Source organism: Aethalodelphis obliquidens, unplaced genomic scaffold, assembly GCF_003676395.1.
Source record: "Aethalodelphis obliquidens isolate GAN/ISIS:26980383/991018 unplaced genomic scaffold, ASM367639v1 scaffold24, whole genome shotgun sequence".
NCBI classification, from domain to species: domain Eukaryota; kingdom Metazoa; phylum Chordata; class Mammalia; order Artiodactyla; family Delphinidae; genus Aethalodelphis; species Aethalodelphis obliquidens.
Window position 1 is genome coordinate 1668692 of NW_020837968.1, and position 17900 is coordinate 1686591.

At 33.0% G+C, this 17900-nt stretch overlaps 1 protein-coding gene across 1 annotated transcript in view; it reads left to right on the plus strand.

Moving 5' to 3' along the window:
- The window catches only part of KCNT2 (potassium sodium-activated channel subfamily T member 2), a 281133-nt gene that overhangs the window by 128095 nt on the left and 135138 nt on the right, over positions 1–17900 (plus strand). The window contains exon 14 of the mRNA XM_027122465.1: positions 10040–10148. Within this exon, the coding sequence (XP_026978266.1) occupies positions 10040–10148 (109 nt within the window). The remainder of the gene's footprint in view (positions 1–10039; positions 10149–17900) is intronic.

Here is a 17900-nt window from a genome sequence, read left to right on the forward strand (position 1 = left end):
TGTGGCTATTTGTGTTTTAATCTGTCCAGAAATACCTTTTGGTAAATTCTTGACAGATCATCACTGGACTTCAGTTACAGTCTGGAGTTGGATTTGGTGTTCAGGGTGGATTCCTCCAGAACCTGGGAGATGATTTAAATAAGCCAGAGGCACTATGTAGGGCTTTGAATAAGTGGCTGGAACTCAGACCAACAAGCACTAGAAAACAGTATAGGATTTCAGCTCTGAGAAGCACAGTCCAAAATAGATTCTGTATAGGAAAGAGAAAGTAATCATGTGAACTGACTATAGTTGACTTGCTTCTCAGTCCCAAAATGTCCAGTAACATTCTAAGAATACGTTATATCTAGAAATTCAGACAGGTAGTCAGGTTTTTGCCAGTACGTATCTGTGAGAATTAGTATACTCTCAGAAATCAAAGGTAGGATTACAATCCCTGAGAAGTCATTGTCAAGAGCAAGGGAGTACAAGTAATCTTAAAACTGGAATCCAAGATAATTTTTCAGTCTGTCAAAAAGCAAAATACAACCCAGTACATTTGAAGATCTAATTGGCTTTAATAGGTGATCCATGAATCAGGCAGCATCCCATCTAACAAGTAGAAGGGAGCTCTGAGGAGTGGTAGAAAATGGAAGGATTTTATAGAAAGGAGGATGGATCCAGGAAGTCATTACAAAAGAAAGAAAGGGATATTTGGGGCCAGGAGATCAGCAAGGGGCTTACCTTGCAGATTACCTCTTCTTCCTCTGGTGGGGTTGGAGAAGGGCCCACATGACATCTTACCTCACTGGTGCTGACCAGAAATTTCCAAACTGATTAAGATTACACTTCTGGTAAAGGTCAAAAGTGCAGGTTAGGTATTAAATCTAAGGTTGGTATCATGGCCTTTAGCACAAGTGATGCCATTTTGGGCCTGGGGTTTTTCTCTTTAGCAGGTCCCAGACATAATGTAAAAACTGTTCTGTTTAAACATGGCAGGGAGATAAAATTATGCTAACAGCTCTATGAGTTTTGATACCAAGGTCCAGAATGCAAGACTAAAGCTTCTTTAATTATTCTTGCCTGTGGTGCAGATGATTTTTGAAGACCGAGTTACTGCTGAGCCTATAGGTGTTTGACTAAAACTAGATGGCCTGATCATTTGCTTTCTAATAGTTTCTTAGTCTAAAAGGCAGCAATGTATTTTAATGTTTTTGTATCTTAAGGGTTTTGGTTATATGTTCTGTTTTCAAGTATTTTATTTCAGAACATTCTGAATTACTTTTGTATTTATAATAAGTATATATCAAATTTGAAGCCTGCTTCTCCAAAGATATAAATTATAATTAACTACAATGAAATCTTGTAGTTTTTAAATTCAGTCATAAAGTTAGACCAACTAATTATAGATGATACATGTTATAGGTACTTTGTATCAGAATTGCATTTCATCCCTTACATTATAGATATCTATATATGTAATCTAACCTTATAATTTATGACAACCTAAATGTGAATAAAACAGATCTATGTACTCAGGTGCTTTTGAGTCTAATCTAATGCAAACTCTTTACAAGCTTTTCTGTGTGTAAATTGTTCTCTGGGCAAGGATTATATTTAACCAGAATTTTTTATAAAACAACACATTTGAGTGTTTCTAGGAAAGATTTGTTATCCAGTCTGTGGCAAGACTTTTTACTCTCTCTTGTATAAATGTTTTGTCTTTGTTCAGTTGTCTATAAATATTTATTTTCAAATATTAAGTTTCATAATTCAGTTTTAATTTATAAATTAGTGTCATCTTACCAAAGTATCCAATAGATAAATTAGCAAAACATACTCAGAATGTAAAAAAATAAGTCTATCATTTCTAAGGGCTACAGATGTATTTTATAAATTGAAAATTGGGTTGAAAGTGACCTTTGACCTTTGAGCAGACCAATGTCTTACCATTCTCTGGGTCACAGACTCTGTTTGAGACTGTAATGAAAATTACAAATTCTTATGGAGGAGAGGGAAACAATCCATGTATAAAATTTCACTTGAAATGTCTCAATTCCTTGATGGTCATTTGGAGTTCCATTAAAAAAAAATACCTGCAGTATATATAGTGATTTATTTTAGGTCCTTAACATACCAATGATAATTTTTACATGCTTCAAATTATTAAAGTTGAACTTTATGAAGACATTTTAGTCAATTTGATTTTTAGGTGAACTGAATATAGGTGAAATGTTCTGTTTTCACAGTAGCAATGGACACTAGGGTGCCCTAAACATACCCTATGCTACCTTCCTTTATTATCATAGGTTGCTTATTCCAAAGTTGGTACAGTTGGCACTTTTACTTTTTGGTTAAAATTAAATAGAGTATCTTTTCTGAAGATTAGTTTGTCAGCAAGGAAAGTTAAAAAAAATTAATATCATCCTCTTCTTTTAGAAGAATGAATTAAAAATCTTGTTTCTGTTCCAATTTTATTACCTGTAGTAGGAAAATATTTATTTTCTGTTCCTTATGTGAAATTTATGCCGTAGTGTACTGATCTTTTTCTCACTTAATGCATCGCTCACAGGATCATAGATGTTGCTTATATCTTGGTAGGGCACTGTGCATGAATAAGATAAAGAAGGCTTCTGGGCCTTTACGATAGGTACTTCATCCCATCTATCTGCTGAACTGAAATATTTGCTAAATGCTTTCTATGTGTCTGCTGGTCTTTATATTATTTCACTGAATGCTCACAATATCCCTATGAAATAAATATTGTTTTTCTTATTCATCTGTGAAATACAAATGAAAGCTAGGTGCTAGGGTTGTGCTTAGGGGGAGTAACATATAGACATGGCCCTTGACTTCATGGCACTCATAGTTTAGTGGGGATAAACTCGAAAAAAAATATGTGGGGTTAATGGTATGATCAGGCAGAGACAGAATACAGTGGGAACAAGTACCGTGGACTTCAGTCCGAAGAAAGGACTTCCTAGAGTGAATGACAAATGGTTCCAGGTAAATTGTTCCATGTGGGAAATCCTGGAGTCTCAGGAGGGGAGAATGCCTTGTCACTGGAATAAAGAGTCCAAAGGCTGGGGAAGTAGTTTGGGGACAGTTGAGTAAACGGTCTTGCAAGCCTTGTTAAGAAGTTTGGACTTGATGCTGAGAGTAATGAAAGCCAATGTTTCAGGCATACAGCAAAGTGATTCAGTTATACATACATACATATATATGCACATATATGTATATACACATATAATATATATATTCTTTTTCAGATTCTTTTTCATTGTAGGTTATTACAAGATAATGAATATAGTTCTCTGTGCTATGCAGTAGGTCCTTGCTGTTTATCTAGCTTATATATAATAGTGTGTATATGTTAATCCCAAACTCCTAATTTATCTCTCCCCTCCCCCTGCTATACCCTTTGTTAACCATAAGTTTGTTTCCTATGTCTGTGAGTCTATTTCTGTTTTGTAAATAAGTTCATTTGTATTATACTTTTAGCTTGCACCTATAAGTGACGTCATATGATATTTGTCTTTCTCTGTCTGACTTACTTCACTTAGTCTGATAATATCTAGGTCCATCCATGTTGCTTCAAATGGCATTATTTCATTCTTTTTTATGGCTGAGTAATACTGTATTGTGTATATATATACCACATCTTTTTTTATTGAGGTATTTATTGATTCACAATGTTGTGTTAATTTCTGCTGTACAGCAAAGTGATTCATTTATACATATATATATATACACATTCTTTTTTATATTCTTTTCCATTATGGTTTATCACAGGATATAGAATATAGTTCCCTGTGCTATATATTGCTTTATTGTTTATCCATTCTATATATAGTAGTTTGCATCTGCTAACCCCAAATTCCCACTATATATATATATATATATATATATATATATATATATATATATATGTATACAGACTTGATGACATAGAGAACAGACTTGTGGTTATATATAAAAAACGCCATATCTTCCTTATCCATTCATCTGTCAGTGGACATTTAGGTTGCTTCTGCACCTTGGCTTTTGTAAATAGTGCTGCTGCGAACTACAGACTCTCTTCCAAAGTGCCTGTGCCATCTTGCATTCCCACCGGCAATGAATGAGACTTCTACTGCTCCACAGCCTCACCAGTATTTGGTGTTGTCACTGTTTTAGATTTTAGTCATTCTAGTAGGTGTGTTGTGGTATTTCACTGTTGTTTTAACTTGCAATTCCTAACAACGTAATATGTTGAGCATCTTTCCATATGCTTGTGTGTCATCTGTGCATGCTTTTGATGAGATGTCTGTTCAGATCTTTTGCCCATTTTTAAATTGTGTTGTTTGTTTTCTTGTTATTATCTACTTCATTTATCCTATCAGTAACTTTATATTTAAAATGCATCTCTTCTTAATAGCTCATAGTTGGGTCTTACTTCTTTTGTCCTTTTGATATTCTTTATGTTTTAGTATGTTTAGTCCGTTAACGTTTAATATAATCATTCTTGTGGTTGGTTGTAACTCTAAATTGTTTTCTATTTTTTCCCACTGATTTTTGTTCCTGTTTCCTCTTTTCTACTTTTTAAAAATTATTTGAATTTTTTTTGGAATTTGAGTTTAATATACTTATTGGCTTTTTAGAAATACCTTTTGAATATTTTTTAGTGACTGTTCTAGGGACTACAATACACTTCACTAACTTTTTATAGTCTAATTCATGTTAATATTATACCACTTTTTAAAATGAGATACTTTGCTTTTATTCCTCTTCTGCTCTCCTTTATGCTGTAATTGTCAGATGTCAGTTATCTTTATAAATTTGAAACCCCACAGACAATTCTATAAATTTTGCTTTAGACAGACATATATTTTTAAGAAATTAAGAGGAAAATAGTCTTTTCTATTCATTCTAATGGTAACCATTTCTAATACTCTTCTTTGGTTTCTGAAGTTCTAACTTTCCCTGTTGAAGGAGTTTCTTACACTTTTCTTGTAGTATGATTTTGATGGCAGCACATTTTGTTAGATTTTATTATTGAAAAAGTCCTTTATTTCACCTCTTTGAAGGATTTTTCTCTATATATAAAATGCTGGTTTCACAAGTTTTTGTTTTGTTTCCTCATCATTCTGAACTTTAGGCTATTGTTTCATTGTCACCCAGTTTCCATGATTTCGATGAGAGTCCTTGGTCTTATGACTGTTTTTCTTTGGCTGCTTTTGAGATAGTATCTTTATCTTTGGTTTTCAACAGTTTGACTACAATGTGCTTAGGTGTGGTTATCATTTTGTGTACATAAGTTGGGATTTGCTGAACTCCTTAAACTTGTAAATTTGTGTCTTTCATAAAACTGGGAGGTTTCTGACCATTATTTCTTCAGATAATTTTCTGCTTTAATTTATCTTTTGTTTCTTTCCTGGGAGTCCAATTACATTACTTAAGATGTTTTCACATTTGCTCCAAAAGTCCCTGAACTCTGTTCCTTTTTCCATTCCTATTTTCTTTGTTTTTCAAATTGGATAAATTCTATTGATCTGTGATCAAGTTCACTGACTCTTTCCTCTGTTATTTCCATTCTATCTCAAAGTCCATCCAGTGAATATTTTTCAGATATTTTAGTTTTCTATTTAATTTTTAAAGTATTTTCTATTACTCTACTGATTTTTTTCTCTGTTTATTACAAGCATAATTTTCCTTTACCTCGCTGATCTTAGTTATAGGAGCTGCTTTAATCCTTGTCTGATCATTTTAACATCTAGATCATCTAGAGGCTAGCAGCTATTGGGTATTGTTTTATTTGTTTGTTTCCAATGAAAATAGGTCAAATTTTTCTGCCACTTCATATATTCAGTAATTTTGCTTTGTTTTCTGTTTATAGTGCTTTGTGGCGAAGGCTTGGATTCTCTTGTATTCCTCCAAGAGTATTGATGTTCTTGTTTTAGAAAGCAGTTAATTTGATCCAACTCAATATCACCCTTGCAGGTGTCAGTGATTCAAGTCTTAGTTCAGATTGCTTTTATTCAGCCCCATGCATGTACGGTTCAGGGGTCAGCCAATGTTGTGTAAATTTTTACACACAGTCTGTGGTTTCTCTTCTCTGCCTCTCCATATTCTGGTATTTCCTAGTCAGCCAGACCAATGTTTAACCAAATACCTGGGCGCCCTGTTACCTGGTCAAGTTGATACATAAAATTAACTATCACACCATATTAGGCTCGTTGTTATGTTTTGGAAGACACACACTGTTCACGTAAAGAATTCTGGTTTACTCTTCATTAACTTTCATGCAACTTAAAGTTACAAACCATTGACAACAGTTTCTTCTTTCTGCACTGTAGTCCCTCAGATCTACCTATATTTTTAATCCTCCTTTTCCTTAATAGTATTGTCAGATAAAACTTTCTGTGATGATGAAAATGCTCTATATTCTATATCTCCACTATCTAATACAGTTTTGAATTTGCTGCATGTTGCTTTGAACTCTTGACATGTAGCTAGTGTGATAAAGAATTGAATTCTTAATTTTAATTAGTTTTATTAAATTTAAGTTTAAACAGTCACATTTGGCTAGTGGCTATTGCATGGGCAGTGCTACACTAGAACATATTTTTGCTTTCTTTGTTGAAATGTATTAGTTATCTCCATGTCCTCTTTGGAAAAATATCTATTCAGGTCTTCTGTCCATTTTTTATTCAGGTTGTTTGGTTTTTGATGTTGAGTGAACTGTTTATATATTTCGGATATTAACCCTTTTTGGTCATATCATTTGCAAATATTTTCTCCCTTTCTGTATATTGTCTTTTCGCTTTGCTGATGGTTTCCTTTGCTGTGCAAAATCTTTTAAGTTTAAGTAGGTCCCATTTGTTTATCTTTGCTTTTATTTCCTTTGCTTTAGGAGATGGATCCAAAAAAATACTGCTACAATTTATGTCAAAGAGTACTCTGCCTATGTTTTCCTCTAGGAGTGTTATGGTTTCTGGTCTTTCAGTTAGGTCTTTAATCCATTTTGAGCTTATTTTTGTGTATGGTGTTAGGGAGTGTTCTAATTTCATTCTTTTACATGTAACTGTCCAGTTTTCCCAGCACCACTTATTGAAGAGACTGTCTTTTATCCATTGTATATTCTTGTCTCCTTTGTTGTAGATTCATTGACCATACATATGTGAGTTTATTTCGGGGCTCTCTATTCTGTTCCATTGATCTATGTGTCTGTTTCTGTGCCAGTACCATACTGTTTTGATTAGCTTTGTAGTATAGTCTGAAGTCAGGGAGTGTGATTCCTCCAGTTCTATTCTTCTTTCTCAAGACAGTTTTGGACATTTGGGGTCATTTGTGTTTCCATACAAATATTAAGGTTATTTATTCTAGATATGTTAAAAATGCCATTGGTATTTTGATAAGGATTGCAGTGAATCTGTAGATTACTTTGGTGAGTATGGTCATTTTAACAATATTAATTCTTCCAGTCCAAGAACACAATATATCTTTCCATCCATTTGTGTGGTCTTCAGTTTCTTTCATCAATGTCTTATAGTTTTCAGAGTACAGGTCTTTTACCTCCTCATCCCTAGATATTTTATTCCTTTTGATGCGATGGTAAATGGGATTATTTCCTTAATTTCTCTCCCTGAAATTTTGTTGTTAGTGTATAGAAAAGCAACAGATTTCTGTATATTAATTTTGTATCCTGCAATTTTACCAAATTCACCAATGAACGCTAGTAGTTTTCTGGTGGCATCTTTAGGATTTTCTATGTATAGTATCATGTTATCTGCAAACAGTGACAGTTTTACTTCTTCCTTTCCAATCTGGAGTTCTTTTATTTTGTTTTCTTCTCTGATTTTTGTGGCTAGAGGACATGCAGATAGCCATCAGGAACATGAGAATATGCTCAGTATCACTAATCATCAGGGAAATGCAAATCAAAACCACAATGAGATATCACCCACACCTGTCAGAATAGCTGTTATCAAAGAGAACAAAAATAATAAATGTTGGTGAGGATGTGGAAAAAAGGGAATGCTCGTACACTCTTGGTGGGAAAGTAAATTGGTGCAGCCACTGTGGAAAACAGTATGGAAGTTTCTCAAAAAACTAAAAATAGAACTACCCTATGACCCAGCAGTTCCACTCCTGCTTATGTATCTGAAAAAAAAAACTAAAACACTAATTCAAAATGATACATGCACCCCACTGTTCATAGGAGCATTATTTACAATTGCAAAGATATAGAAGCAACCTAAGTGTCCATCAACAGATGAAAAGATAAAGAAGATGTGGTATATATATACAATGGAATATTACTCAGCCATAAAAAATAATGAAAATTTGCCATTTGCAGCAACATGGATGGACTTGGAGGGTATTATACTCAATGAAATAAGTCAGACAAAGACAAATGCTGTATGGTATCATTATATGTGGAATCTAAATAATACAACAAACTAGTGAATATAACAAAAAAGAAACAGACTACCATTTATTGAGAACAAACCTAGTGGTTACCAGTGGGGAGAGGGGGAGAGGGAGGGCAATGTTGGGGTAGGGGATTAAGAGGTACAAACTATTATGTACAGATAAGCTGTACAACACAGGGAATATAGCCAATGTTTTATAATAACTATAGATGGAGTATAACCTTTAAAACTTGTGAATCACTATATTGCACGCCTGTAACATATAATGTTGTATATCAACTACACTTTTATAAAAAAGTAAATAAATAAAATAAATGTAGCTGAGTAGCAAATTTCTCCAATACAGTTGTCCCTTTGTATCTGAGGGTTTTGCATCCTCAGATTCAACCAACTGTGGATCAAAAATATTTGAAAAAAAAATGCCAGAAATTTTCAAACAGTAAAACTTGAACTTACTGCCTGCCAGCAACTATTAACATCATATTTACATTGCATTAAATATTATAATAATCTAGAGATGATTCAAAGTATATGGGAGGAGGTACATAGGTTATATGCAAATACTATGCCATTTTATTTTTTTAATAAATTTATTTATTGTATTTATTTATTTTTGGCTGCGTTGGGTCTGTTGCTGCCTGCGGGCTGTCTCTAGTTGTGGTGAGCAGGGGTTACTCTTCATTGCGGTGCGCGGGCTTCTCATTGTGGTGCCTTCTCTTGTTGCAGAGCACGGGCTCTAGGCAAATGGGCTTCAGTAGTTGTGGCACATGGGCTCAGTAGTTGTGGCTGGCAGGCTTAGTTGCTCCGCAGCCTGTGGGATCTTCCCAGAACAGGGATTGAACCTGTGTCCCCTGCATTGGCAGGCAGATTCTTAAGCACTGTGCCGTCAGGGTAGCCCCCAGTACTATGCCATTTTATATGAGGGACTTGAGCATCCTTGTATTTTATTGTCCACGGAGAGTCCGGGAAACTGAGGGACAGCTGTAATTTGCTTTGATTTATTCAGTTAATTAAGTAATAATTTATAGGGTGACACCATGTGTAAAATTTCATGGTAAGCATGATTTTCACTGTCGTTCTCAGTCTTAGCATCTTTTTTAAAAGATCTTTTTTCTGTTATTTTTTTAATATCTGAACGTTATTGGTCTTCCAACACACACACACAGTCAAAATCCTTTTATCTTTACTGTCATATAAAAAGTAAACTAATGTGTTCTCCTCACAAATAGTCACTGCAGTCATTCCCCTTTTAACAATCTTTCTAACTATGTTAAAATTATTTTATGTCCATATTTTTTTTCCATGGAAACTGTTATTACAAACTAACAGTTGTGCTGCATTTCTGAAGGTTTCTGCCCCTCCAGTATTTTCTGGGAAAATTACTTTTAAGCTTGTCAAGAGACTTCCCTCTTAATCTCTGCTAATTTCCTAAGTGTTGATAATTACTGCTGATTGAATTAGGTATTGTTGATCTCTTTTATAGAAATAATAACTATCTTTAATAGTAAGACCTCACAAAGAATGATTTCATATGCTTAATTTTAAACTGTAGATATGACCATTTCACACACTGACTGATGATTTTTACTTAATATATTATAAAATTTTCAATTTATCTCATGATATTTTGATTTTTATCATTTCAGGACCACCAAACAATTTTGAGAGCATGGGCTGTAAAAGATTTTGCTCCAAATTGCCCTTTGTATGTCCAGATCTTAAAGCCTGAAAATAAATTCCATATCAAATTTGCTGGTAAGTTTGGCCTTGAATGAGATCCTTTGAATTGCCTCAAATTCCCATTTTGATTGTAAGAGTTATGTCTCTGAAGTTAGTGGTAACTTATTACATTCATGTTTCTGTAGAACAGAAGAATTTCCTTTTTATCATCTACTTGTTATGAGGATTTATTCACTTTAAAATGTGAATTTTTGTGGTGAATTTTTACTTTTTTATATAATTTGGTGATTTTAGTAACCGAACTTGCTGGATACGTTAGTAAGCTTGAATAGATTAGCCGTGATTAGTTGAGTACATAATATAGACACAGGTTTCAAATGTTATACGTACTAATTTATACTTATGTTTACATATAGATAGACAATACTTTGCTATAGATCATTTTATATACATATAAACTTACCACGGAATAGAATAATATAATATATTCAAGGATTTTAAATAGACTTAATTTGGGGGTAGATTTTGAAAACAATTCAAGAACAAGATACATGTGAATTTTTCATTCAGGCGCTGCTTTTAAAATAATTATCCACAAGACGTTATACTTTAAACTGTTAGAAAATTGAACAGTAAAATGGTACTTTATTTTTTTCTTAAGTGCTTCTGTAGGAATTGATTTTGATCCAGGCAGTAATTTATATACTTTTTTTTCAAATATAAGAACCATTTTTATAAAATTTCACCTTAATGGTCTAAACCTTCAAAAATCGTTAAAATGTAAATCATTTTAAGTATGCATTTGCAAAATCTATGTCCTTCAGAAGATATATTCACATACCTTAAAATGCTTACCTATTAGCATATGATATTTAAAAGAAACATTATAAACACTAAGAAATTTTAAAATAATGATGAGAATCATGAAATTATTGCTATTCAATTTTCTCTGACTCTTATCTTTTAACCTTGCTGCTAATGACATCACTTTTTTTCTAAAAAAGTATAGGAAACAACTTAAAGCAATGACTCTCAACTTTGGCAGCATTTTACAATCTGTTTTGAAGATTTTTTTAAAGCACTAACCAAAGATTCTGAGAATTTAAATGGTCTCTGTGAATTTAAATGGTTTAGATGGTGCCAGGGTTTCTTTAAGCCTGTTTCCTAAACCGAAAATTAAAAGTAACAGTACCTCCTTTGTAGACAATCTTTTGAAATTGAATGGAAAAATACATGTAAAGTATTCCATTCTTGGCCAGTTACATTTGTTATTAACATTCAAGAAGTGCCAATTATTTATCTAAAAAAAGTTTGTAACTAAGCTGCCTTATTTTTATTATTATTTAGGAGAAGGAATATTTTTGCGAAATCTTCATACCTCATAACGACTTGCTATGATAAAATTTTTAGGAAGATAGTAATGGCACAGCACTAAAGTTCTTAAAAATATATTTAACTTTGAGTGCCAACATTTAAGATTTAGCTCAGCATATTAGTATTTTTGCTCCTATATTTTTCTCTTGTTAAATGACCATAATAATATAATGTCTCTATTCCATTGTTTAGAATTAGCAGTAAGGATTAAATAAATAATATCCGAAACATATTAGGTCTTCAATAAATGAATGTTGAATGTGGATCTTAAAACAATATGTCGTTTGGGAAAACAATTTTTACTTTTGAATGTGCTATAACTAAAATTCAGAGCAGATTTTAGTTTTTCTCCCTTTAGCAAGCCATTGATGTGCTCACAACAGACCAAACTCACTGGAATTGTCTATTTTACAAACAAATCATTTTACAAAATGATTTGAATTGATTCTTTCACATTCTTATTTTGCTGTTATTTCGATAAATCCATCAAAATGAACAGTTTTAAAATTCTATCCCAATAGTTTATCTCATTATTTCTCATTTATGGCATCTGCTGAAATTCGTTTTAATGTCTGTATTCTTTTATGGCTGAGATTAAAACATCTCAGAGGAACTCTTTTTATAATATGAAAAGATGAAAGCACCCTGGTTTCATTAAAATGTCATAAGAAACAGTTTGGGGTGATGTATGAGACTCTCAAACCAATATAATGTGCTTTATATCTCAGCATGAGGTTAAAAAGATTATGGACTTAACCTTTCAAAAGGCAGTGTATCAAGCTGTCATTTCGTTGGTGTGGTAGGTTGTTAAAATAATGGCTTCCAATGAGCCATGCTCCCTGTGTCTGTGTCCTGTTGTGATTCCACGTTGCGGCTTCTTCCATGAGGAGGTGTAATCTATTTCTCCACCCTTTGAGTATGGGTTGTCCTGTCACTTGGCTTTGACCAATGCACTGTGACAAAAGCAGCATTGTGTGACTTTAGAAACTAAGCCTTAAAAGGCCATCCAGCCTTTGCTTGCCTTTCATGGGAACACCACCCAGAGACTGCTTGTGAAGAATCCCGATTTAGTCTTTCCAAGGTTGAAAAATCACATGGAAAGTGAGGCTCATCCATCCCTGGCACCCCATCTCCCTAGCTCCCAACTCACCCATCAACCAACCCCAAAATCCATGCTGACCCACAGAATGTTGAGAAATGAAATGATTATTTTAAGTCACTAAATTTTGGAGTCATTTGTTATACAGCAATAGATAATGAATACTGTTTGTAATAAAATAATAATTGCTTTAATCTTAAATCATATTTACTTGGTAATATTCATTATATTTTTGTCCTTGTAGTCTCATGAGTATTAAACAGCATGATTCCAATTATCACAAGATATAAAATATATTTTTATTTCCATTTATTTAATTACTTTCTTCAAGTCCCCTAAATTGTGGAACTCCTAGCATGACTATCATTGATGTATTTTTTTAAAGTAAATCCACGTTTTTAAAATATGAAAGGGAGGACTTCAAAAGTCAACTGATATGTATGGAAAATATTAGAAAGCAAAAACATATGTAGCAACCTAGTAACTATTACTTTATGCAGATATACCATTTATATAATTTATGGATCATTTTCTCCTGAACAAAAAGACTGTAGGCATTCATTAAAGTAAATTGTGGAATTGTTACACTATTATTTGAATGAATTATTATAGTATTAATTATAAAAACAATTATATGAATTATTATAGTATTAATTATAAATACAATTATTTTCTACATTTTGATCAGATTCACAGAAGAAAAGTCCATATGGACATGATTTCAGCAATAGAAAAGATATGCTCTTACTCATGTCAACAAGAGAGAAAGTTAACACAGTGAGCCTAGAGTTAGAAAGAACAAAATCCTCAGGAAAATAATAGTTACAATAAAAGATTTCTGAATATGAGCCCAAGTATAAATTGTAATGATTCAAGTAAAATAAAAATATCCTTCACAGATAATTTGATTATTTTAATCACCACAATTTTCAAGAAGAAAATAAACACAAATTGGTACATAGAAAAACAGTATTTATTTTCAGCAGTTTGCCCTTTTTTATAATAAATTTGTCAAAGTGAATAGATATATATTGCAAATTCTGGAATTAGGCTGACCTCAGTCAAATCTTTGTTCTATTATGTAATGACTGCATGATCTCAGGCTTCTTGATCTCTCAAGGTTGAGTTCTTCAATATGTACAGTGAGGGTAATAAGAGAAACTATCCCATAGGGTTGTTATGATTAAAAAAATTATCAAAAGAACATCAGCCACTAGTAATTAGTACCTATCAAATTGATGATTGTCATGAATCTTGAATACCTATGTCTCACCCTCCTAATAAGTCTGTATTATCTTTGTCTCCAGGAAAAGTAACTGAGGGTTTCCCATGAAGCTTTGCAAAGAGCTTATTATAGACATTCAAAGAGCACATAATTTTCAGTTTGCACATATTTTCCAGAGAACAGAAAAAGAAAGATGTCTCCCTAACTCATTGTATGGGATTATGGCCTTGATACAAAACTCATTAAGCATAGTATGGGAAATGATAATTAGAGACCAATTTAGTTGATTAACATGGTTGAAAAATTATAGAAAATATATTAGCAAAGTAATGTATTTAAAAAATAATGTATCATCACCAAGTTGGAATTATTCTAGAAGTAGATCATCATTTCAAAGAAGAAAATATTATTATTATTTCAATGGATACAAAAAAGCATTTGAGAGAGAATTCAACATCCCTTCAAAATTTTAAAAACAGAAAAATATAAAATGCTAGGAAGCTACAAGTAAGGAATTTCTTAACCTAAGGCAGGTTATCTACAAAATAACCTAGAGGAAAACAAATATTTAGTGGTCACATATTGAGAGTCTGTCTTTAAGATTATGTACAAACAAGGATGCCTACTAAAACCACTTTTACTCAGCATTGTCCTGGAAATCCTAAGGCATGCGTTAAGACTACAAAAATAAATAAAAGGAATAAGTATTGGAAAAAGAGAAATAAAATTGCCATTATCCACATATCATAAGATATTCTACGAAGAAAATTCAAAAGAATTTTCTTTTTTTCCTAGAATACCTTTTCCTTATGGGAGCTCATCCATTTATTTGATTTCCAAAATTGAGTCTCTCCCTCAAATATCCACTATGAACTCCTGTCTTGTTCCTCTAAATAAATAGTCAGTGTCTCCTGTTAGGTTTCTAATAGCTGTCTCAAAATTAAGATATCTAGAGATAGTTACTGATTTTCCCTGACCTAAAATCTGTTTCACCCCCATTCTTCCCAGCAGCATCTATTAATACTTAGAACTCAAGCCCCAAACCCATGAGTTTTTCATTATTCCGTTGTTTGTATCCAGTCCATCAAGTGGTATATGGTTCCACTCCCTGAATATCTCAGGCTTATCCACAGACACAACCCTTGTCCATGCCATAATCAAGTTTTACTTAGGCTGTTTCAAAACACTCCCTTTCCTTTTTCTCCTGAGTATTTACAAATTGTATCTATAAACTTATTGCTGCTCTCATATTCCCATCATATTTTCAATAATGAATGTCATTTGTGTATTGTAGGAGACAGTTACATCTTCATACCATCGATGTCAGCCTAAACTCACTGTTTCCTCCTTTCAGTATATGGATGCCAGCATTCTTTCACAGCTTTGTTTTTATTTTTTTATATGTTTTTTTAAATTTATTTTTGGCTGTGTTGGGTCTTCGTTGCTGCGCGTGGGCTTTCTGTAGTTGCGGCGAGCAGGGGCTACTCTTTGTTGTGCTGCGTGGGCCTCTCATTGCGGTGGCTTCTCTTCTTGCGGAGCATGGGCTCTAGGCGCGTGGGCTCAGCAGTTGTGGCGCGTGGGCTTAGTTGCCCCACAGCATGTGGGATCTTCCCGGACAAGGGCTCGAACTCGTGTCCCCTGCATTGGCAGGTGGATTCTTAACCACTGCTTCATCAGGGAAGTCCCAACATCATTATTTTTAAACGACTCTAGTGGATTATTTTTTGTCAACCTCTGTAGATGAAAAATTGAATGGTAATATAGCTTTGGTTATGTTAAATCTTTTTTCCTGTGAGAAATAATTTTGTCAATGCACTTCTTTTTTAGAAGTGGGAATTGGTACTGAACATAGGAAGAGGTAATGGCAGTGTTCCCTAGCTATGACTAATAGAAAAATGTGGTTTTATAACATCTTGTACTCTTTGTCAGCCTCTTGTGGGACTAGCAATTCCAGTAAAGCCTCTCCAGGGTCAAATATTTGACCTGAAATTACCTGAAAAAAGATTCGCCTCCACATTGCTGAACTGTTCATAAATTGTCTCTCCTTAGTGAAAAAACTGTGATGAAAAAGGCAAAACATTATAGTAGTTCAGTTTTTAGATGTGTTTCTGTAGCCCACATTTTAATCAGAATAAAACCAAACCCATATCTTTTTCTTCACTGTACATTCCGAAATTCTTTAAAAAAAATACACAAAACAAAACAAAACAAATGGACAAGAAAAATATGTACCTGACTAGGAAAAGAACTCCTTTACTGCAAAGCCTTGAATGAACTTAAAGAATGAACTGTACTCTCCAGTTTGTCACTTGAATGGAAAATCTTTGCTGTTTGTCTCCTAATCAGATGAAATTACTCAGAAAATCTGTGAGAGGGTGAACCCCTATTATCTGAGTAAATTAATTGCTAAATTTAGGTTCCCACTCTATACTCCCCCTGCTAAATAAAGTGTTAGGTCATCTGTGACTATTCAATTCCCTTTTCTTTATCGACTAATTTTCTTTCAACTACTGGGTTCTCTGGAAATTTCCCACTTCATTTTAACAAATATAGGAAGGCATAAAAATCAAATTGATAAATTTTCACCCACAAGTAGGAGTAAAGAATGTAAACATATGTCTGTAAATAAATTTGTAGGAGTGAGGAACATAAAATCAATTTGTAAGTGATTTGTGAATTTTCTATGAATTTTATTTCCCATGCTTCGATGATGATATTTCCTAAGTAACAGATTTGAATTAAAGTTCATGAATGAATGGAAGAATCAGACCACAATAGTAAAGTGCTGAATGAATAAAATTCTTTCTCCTTCACCACTAAAGTGTGCCGAGAAGAATGATTCATGATAGTAGAACTATAGGAGTTAGTTCTGGCAACTTAAAAAAAAAAAACAAAAAAAGATTTTAATTGCAAAAAAAGTTAAAATGGGCAAAAGGAAATACTTTCTAACAATATCATTGACAATACTCTATAAACATATGTTTTTCTTATAGTATATAGTCATGGATGGCTACCGTTATAAAAACAATATTGTTTAAAATCACACACACACACACACACATACACATATGCACATATTGGAGAAATGATTTGACTAAAAGTTTAGCCATCGGTTTTTACTGGCGCACCAGACACTCCAATGCCTCAATTTTTCCTCCCCAAAAAGAGAGTGGAAAAATATTTCTAAGCAATATAAATATTGGAAATTATCTTAGCTGTTTCTGAATAACATATGTATGCACAAGGCTTGGTTTTTACCAAATGGTGATGTGTGAGTTCTTCATGCTGAATAATTTCTTCATTTCCCATATACACCCACATAGACACCATGTTAAACTTCATTCTTACAACCTACTTATAAAACATAATGCTTTGAATTCTTATATTTTCAAAAGATAAATTACCAAAACTTTGAAAATTCTCCATTTTTAGATGGAAATATTTTCTTTTTGATTTTTGTCTTATTGTGAAGATTATCAGAAACCACTTAACATAAGGCCATCTTCAGACCCAGCACAATTTGGAGTTTTTACTTTTTTTTCCCACTATTTTTCACTTTGCAAAAAAATCAAACATACAGTTTTAAAATTATACAATGAAAATGTGTATTACCCCCATTTACATTCAACAGTGAACATTTCCACATTTGTTTCATCTTCTGTGTATTACACACACACAGACACAGACACACACAAACACACACATTTTTACATAAGCATGTTTTTCCTAAGAATGACATTCTGCTACATAGCCAAGATAACATTTTCACCCCTAAGAGATGAAAATCAACATTTTATTTTTAATTGCATTTGCTTTTTAAGTTTTTTTGTAGAAGTAATTTTAGATCAACAGAAGAATGGTATATATAGAACAGAGCGCTTCTATGTAGCCTTTCACATAACACTTTCCTGGAATGTTAACTTCTTATATAGCCATGGCCCATTTAATCAAAATTTTAAAAATTAACATTGCTGTGGATTATTTTTAAGTTAAATGCATTCCTGTATTTTGTTCCTCCTAATAAAATATCTATCTTGTATTTGTTTTTCCTTTCTGTGACTTTTACAAGTTTAAAATATGGGCCAAACCATATTTCCTGCCTTTTCTCTTTGACACTTGATTAATTGCT